Source organism: Oncorhynchus mykiss, chromosome 31 (genome assembly GCF_013265735.2).
Source record: "Oncorhynchus mykiss isolate Arlee chromosome 31, USDA_OmykA_1.1, whole genome shotgun sequence".
In the NCBI taxonomy this organism is placed as follows: domain Eukaryota; kingdom Metazoa; phylum Chordata; class Actinopteri; order Salmoniformes; family Salmonidae; genus Oncorhynchus; species Oncorhynchus mykiss.
The window spans coordinates 3,948,045-3,954,974 of NC_050571.1; the positions used below are offsets into that span (position 1 = coordinate 3,948,045).

The following is a 6,930-nucleotide window of genomic DNA, read 5'->3' on the forward strand; positions in this document are numbered from 1 at the left end:
TGTGTAGTATAGTGTAGTATAGTGTGTTGCATAGTATTGTGTGTTGTGTAGTATCATGTGCAGTATAGTATGGCGTGTAGTATAGTGTCGTATAGTGTGTTGTATAGTATTGTATGTTGTGTGGTGTAGTATAGTATGGTGTGTAGTATAATGTAGTATAATGTGTTGTATAGTATTGTATGTTGTGTAGTATAGTGTGTAGTATTGTATTGTATAGTAGGGATGAAGAGGAACACAGAGTATGTCAGTAACTTGATGGTTGATCATCACATCACACAGTATTGGGGGAAGGCCTCTAACGTAGGACAAGAGACAACATGACTGGATTAATTCACTTTACGAGATATCAAATACATAACGAAAATGAATATCTCTCTTCCCCCCCTCCGTCTCCCTCTCCTCTCCTCTCCTCTCCTCTCCTCTCCTCTCCTCTTCTCTTCCAGACACATGAGTTTCTTTGCATCCAAGGCGAGTCCCACCAGTGTGATTCTGGATCTGTGGGAGGCCCAACACTTCCACAGCGGAAACCTGAACCAGCTGGCCACCGTCATGGCCGACATCGGCAAACAGGAAGCTATGATCTTCCTGGTCTCAGACGGAGAGTGCTAGCCCAGGCTTTGTCCCAATACTGCACCCTATTCCCTAGATAGTGCACCAAAGTAGGTGACTAACTAGGTAACAGGGTGCCATTTGAGATCGGTCCCCTAAAGAGAGAGAGGACTGGAACAGGGTAGAATATACAGACACAAGAGAGGAGAACGCCCCCCCCCCCCTTTCTCCCCTCCTCTTCAAGAGAGAAGAGAAGAATGGAACACTACCCCTCTCTCTCCCCTCCTCTTCAAGAGAGAAGAGAAGAATGGAACACTCCCCCTCTCACTCCCCTCCTCTACAAGAGAGAAGAGAAGAATGGAACACTCCCCCTCTCTCTCCCCTCCTCTACAAGAGAGGAGAGAAGAACAAAACACCCCCCCCCCCCCCCCTCCTCTATGAGACAAGAGGAGCTAAACAGAAGCAGGATTTGGGAACAGGGTTCATGTATGTTATGTTAGTTCTATCCCATGCCTCCATTCAGAACCCAGATGTCTGGAGAAAGCAGGACCTCGGAGGGAGCTGGTCCTGGGAAGTCGTTTCTGGGTGATGTGCTTTTGTCAAAGTAAGGCAGGGATTCAGTCCGTATGATGCTGTCGACTGTGCATCTGTTAAATGCAATGTTCCCACATTTAGCAGAGATCACATTCAAGGTAAACGCTGCAGATGTCGGCTCAATTGGTTTTGCCTTTTTAAAAGGCGTGTCCTCGACAAAGCATGATCAGATTGAATCCCAGTCCAAAGTTACTATGCCACAGGACTGAAGAGGACATCTGGTACACGGTGTGGTATATAACTATGTCAGACAGGTGTACAAAAGAGCTCTTTATGTTGTTTAAGTCAAGGTCAGTAGCCATCGAGGTTTAAAGTATAGCCTTATGTCCAAGAGACTTAGGATGAGATGACCGACAAGCATTTACCAACACATGGGCCATACTTTGCCACAAAGTAGCAATATGCAAAATAATCATATTATCCATGGACATCATGAAAATACAATGTCACAATGTCAAAGTTGGATTATCTATGTTTACGTTTAGTCAGAGACAAAGATGATCACGTTCAATATCTCATCTTAACCTCCCAGAGAAATTTGAAGTGTTTCGTCACTGGGTCAAACAGCAGAGCTGATTTATTTCTGCAACTGACTGGACCATAATTGTGAAGAAAAACCCCCACAAATGTTATCACTATAGGGTCTATGACACTCCACTCACTGTCCATCCATTAACCCCGTGGTGTAATCTGATCTGTTGAGCCATCTGTCATCACCTAAGGTTTAAAACTGGCTGTAAAAACAAAATGAGCTTTTAGGCAGGCGATAGGTTTTATGTCATGATTCTAAAGAACTCATCTCCTGATTCTAAAGAACACATTTCCTGATTCTAAAGAACACATCTCATGATTCTAAAGAACACATCTCATGATTCTAAAGAACACATCTCCTGATTCTAAAGAACACATCTCCTGATTCTAAAGAACACATCTCCTGATTCTAAAGAACACATCTCAGGATTCTAAAGAACACGTCTCAGGATTCTAAAGAACACATATCCTGATTCTAAAGAACACATCTCATGATTCTAAAGAAGACATCTTCTGATTCTAAAGAACACATCTCATGATTCTAAAGAACACATCTCATGATTCTAAAGAACACATCTCCTGATTCTAAAGAACACATCTCCTGATTCTAAAGAACACATCTCCTGATTCTAAAGAACACATCTCCTAGACACTGTTAGAATGTTTTGTCTCAGTCCTGTATCAAGTCAAAGTGAAACCTCACCACAGTGACAGAGTCTGTAATTGTATTTATCAGTTGAGGCGTTCCACAGCTCTAATGCTCTCAAATCAATATTTTCTATTTTTGGGTATGTCTTTTAGAGGAAAAGTTATCGGTTAGATACATTTCCGAAGGGAGTTTCTACAATTGTTTTACTCTAAGCTCAAGATCTAATGTAGATTTTTCCTTTTTATTCCTCAAATTGAACAGTACCAAATGTCTCATGGTGAGATTACGTATTTATAAAATTCCTCCGTTTATTAAGGTGAGATGGGAATATTCTCTCTCTCTCTCTCATTTATGTACTACCGTTTGGGGCCACTTCCTCATTCCTTGTTTTTGAAAGAAAAACATGTTTTTTGGTCCATTAAAATAACATCAAATTGATCAGAAATACAGTGTAGACGTTGTGAATGACCATTGTAGCTGTAGTAACTAACTAACTCCCTAATTTCTATTGTAGCTGTAGTAACTAACTAACTCCCTAATTTCTATTGTAGCTGTAGTAACTAACTAACTCTCTCATTTCTATTGTAGCTGTAGTAACTAACTAACTCTCATTTCTATTGTAGCTGTAGTAACTAACTAACTCTCTCATTTCTATTGTAGCTGTAGTAACTAACTAACTCTCTCATTTCTATTGTAGCTGTAGTAACTAACTAACTCTCTCATTTCTATTGTAGCTGTAGTAACTAACTAACTCTCTCATTTCTATTGTAGCTGTAGTAACTAACTAACTCTCTCATTTCTATTGTAGCTGGAAACGGCTGATTTTTTAATTTAAATATTTTAAATGGTCAAAAAATGTGCTTTTCTTTCAAAAACAAGGACATTTCTAAGTGACCCGAACTTTTAAATGGTAGTGTATGTGTGTACGAAATGGCTTCCTGTAGAGACCATAGGGCACCATTTTGGATTTTAAACCAGAAGGGAAGGTCAGAGGTGTTGGAGCAGCATTTTAAACCAGAAGGGAAGGTCAGGGGTGTTGGAGCAGCATTTTAAACCAGAAGAGAAGGTCAGGGGTGTTGGAGCAGCATTTTAAACCAGAAGGGAAGGTCAGAGGTGTTGGAGCAGCATTTTAAACCAGAAGGGAAGGTCAGGGGTGTTGGAGCAGCATTTTAAACCAGAAGGGAAGGTCAGAGGTGTTGGAGCAGCATTTTAAACCAGAAGGGAAGGTCAGAGGTGTTGGAGCAGCATTTTAAACCAGAAGGGAAGGTCAGAGGTGTTGGAGCAGCATTTTAAACCAGAAGGGAAGGTCAGAGTTGTTGGAGCAGCATTTTAAACCAGAAGGGGTCAGAGTTGCTGGAGCAGCATTTTAAACCAGAAGGGAAGGTCAAAGGTGTTGGAGCAGCATTTTAAACCAGAATGGAAGGTCAGAGTTGTTGGAGCAGCATTTTAAACCAGAAGGGAAGGTCAGAGGTGTGGGAGCAGCATTTTAAACCAGAAGGGAAGGTCAGAGTTGTTGGAGCAGCATTTTAAACCAGAAGGGGTCAGAGTTGTTGGAGCAGCATTTTAAACCAGAAGGGGTCAGAGTTGTTGGAGCAGCATTTTAAACCAGAAGGGGTCAGAGTTGTTGGAGCAGCATTTTAAACCAGAAGGGGTCAGAGTTGTTGGAGCAGCATTTTAAACCAGAAGGGAAGGTCAGAGGTGTTGGAGCAGCATTTTAAACCAGAAGGGAAGGTCAGAGGTGTTGGAGCAGCATTTTAAACCAGAAGGGAAGGTCAGAGTTGTTGGAGCAGCATTTTAAACCAGAAGGGAAGGTCAGAGTTGTTGGAGCAGCATTTTAAACCAGAAGGGGTCAGAGTTGTTGGAGCAGTATTTTAAACCAGAAGGGAAGGTCAGAGTTATTGAAGCAGCATTTTAAACCAGAAGGGAAGGTCAAAGGTGTTGGAGCAGCATTTTAAACCAGAAGGGAAGGTCAGAGGTGTTGGAGCAGCATTTTAAACCAGAATGGAAGATCAGAGTTGTTGGAGCAGCATTTTAAACCAGAAGGGAAGGTCAGAGGTGTGGGAGCAGCATTTTAAACCAGAAGGGAAGGTCAGAGTTGTTGGAGCAGCATTTTAAACCAGAAGGGGTCAGAGTTGTTGGAGCAGCATTTTAAACCAGAAGGGAAGGTCAGAGGTGTTGGAGCAGCATTTTAAACCAGAAGGGAAGGTCAGAGGTGTGGGAGAAGCATTTTAAACCAGAAGGGAAGGTCAGAGTTGTTGGAGCAGCATTTTAAACCAGAAGGGAAGGTCAGAGTTATTGAAGCAGCATTTTAAACCAGAAGGGAAGGTCAAATGTGTTGGTGCAGCATTTTAAACCAGAAGGGAAGGTCAGAGTTGTGGAAAGCAGCATTTTAAACCAGAAGAGAAGGTCAGAGTTGTTGGAGCAGCATTTTAAACCAGAAGGGAAGGTCAAAGGTGTTGGAGCAGCATTTTAAACCAGAAGGGAAGGTCAGAGGTGTGGGAGCAGCATTTTAAACCAGAAGGGAAGGTCAGAGTTGTGGAAAGTAGCATTTTAAACCAGAAGGGAAGGTCAGAGGTGTTGGAGCAGCATTTTAAACCAGAAGGGAAGGTCAGAGTTGTTGGAGCAGCATTTTAAACCAGAAGGGAAGGTCAGAGGTGTTGGAGCAGCATTTTAAACCAGAAGGGAAGGTCAGAGGTGTGGGAGCAGCATTTTAAACCAGAGGGGAAGGTCAGAGGTGTGGGAGCAGCATTTTAAACCAGAAGGGAAGGTCAGAGTTGTGGAAAGCAGCATTTTAAACCAGAAGGGAAGGTCAGAGGTGTTGGAGCAGCATTTTAAACCAACTAATGCAACAGAACAGCCGGCAGAAAATCTGACAACTAATTATCTTCTCCCAAATTACTTTCACCGAAACAGATAGTTACTTATGCAGCTTAGTGTTTTCATAATTCACAACGTTGTGTGCTGAAGGTGGGGAATTCTTATTCTCTGAGTGTGACACAGGTCACCTGTCTCCTTTGCCTTCTTAACACCTTGGAGAGACTCAGAGAGGACACCTGATAACACTGCACCTCTGTGAGTTTAAAACTGTACCCAACAACACTTTTCCACACCGGCAGTAGACTCTACTGTCAACAGAATACACAGCTATGTACTATATTTACTGTCAACAGAACACACAGCTATAGACTCTACTGTCAACAGAACACACAGCTATAGACTCTACTGTCAACAGAATACACAGCTATAGACAACATTTACTGTCAACAGAATACACAGCTATAGACTATATTTACTGTCAACAGAACACACAGCTATAGACTCTACTGTCAACAGAAGACACAGCTATAGACTATATTTACTGTCAACAGAAGACACAGCTATAGACTCTACTGTCAACAGAATACACAGCTATAGACTCTACTGTCAACAGAATACACAGCTATAGACTATATTTACTGTCAACAGAAGACACAGCTATAGACTCTACTGTCAACAGAATACACAGCTATAGACTATATTTACTGTCAACAGAATACACAGCTATAGACTACATTTACTGTCAACAGAATACACAGCTATAGACTCTACTGTCAACAGAATACACAGTTATAGACTCTACTGTCAACAGAATACACAGCTATAGACTCTACTGTCAACAGAATACACAGCTATAGACTACATTTACTGTCAACAGAATACACAGCTATAGACTACATTTACTGTCAACAAAATACACAGCTATAGACTACATTTACTGTCAACAGAATACACAGCTATAGACTCTACTGTCAACAGAATACACAGCTATAGACTCAACTGTCAACAGAATACACAGCTATAGACTACATTTACTGTCAACAAAATACACAGCTATAGACTACATTTACTGTCAACAGAACACACAGTTATAGACTCTACTGTCAACAGAATACACAGCTATAGACTCTACTGTCAACAGAATACACAGCTATAGACTCTACTGTCAACAGAATACACAGCTATAGACTACATTTACTGTCAACAAAATACACAGCTATAGACTACATTTACTGTCAACAGAACACACAGTTATAGACTCTACTGTCAACAGAATACACAGCTATAGACTCTACTGTCAACAGAATACACAGCTATAGACTACATTTACCGTCAACAGAATACACAGCTATAGACAACATTTACTGTCAACAGAACACACAGCTATAGACTCTACTGTCAACAGAATACACAGCTATAGACTCTACTGTCAACAGAATACACAGCTATAGACTATATTTACTGTCAACAGAACACACAGCTATAGACTCTACTGTCAACAGAACACACAGCTATAGACTATATTTACTGTCAACAGAACACACAGCTATAGACTATATTTACTGTCAACAGAACACACAGCTATAGACTCTACTGTCAACAGAACACACAGCTATAGACTCAACTGTCAACAGAATACACAGCTATAGACTCTACTGTCAACAGAATACACAGCTATAGACAACATTTACCGTCAACAGAATACACAGCTATAGACTACATTTACTGTCAACAAAATACACAGCTATAGACTACATTTACTGTCAACAGAATACACAGCTATAGACTAC

At 41.1% G+C, this 6,930-nt stretch overlaps 1 protein-coding gene across 1 annotated transcript in view; it reads left to right on the top strand.

The window, feature by feature from the left end:
• The window catches only part of LOC110531068 (netrin receptor UNC5A), a 31,250-nt gene extending 30,485 nt beyond the window's left edge, over positions 1-765 (top strand). The window contains exon 4 of the mRNA XM_036969657.1: positions 444-765. Within this exon, the coding sequence (XP_036825552.1) occupies positions 444-609 (166 nt within the window). The 3' untranslated portion in view covers positions 610-765. The remainder of the gene's footprint in view (positions 1-443) is intronic.
• Positions 766-6,930: the final 6,165 nt, after the last annotated feature.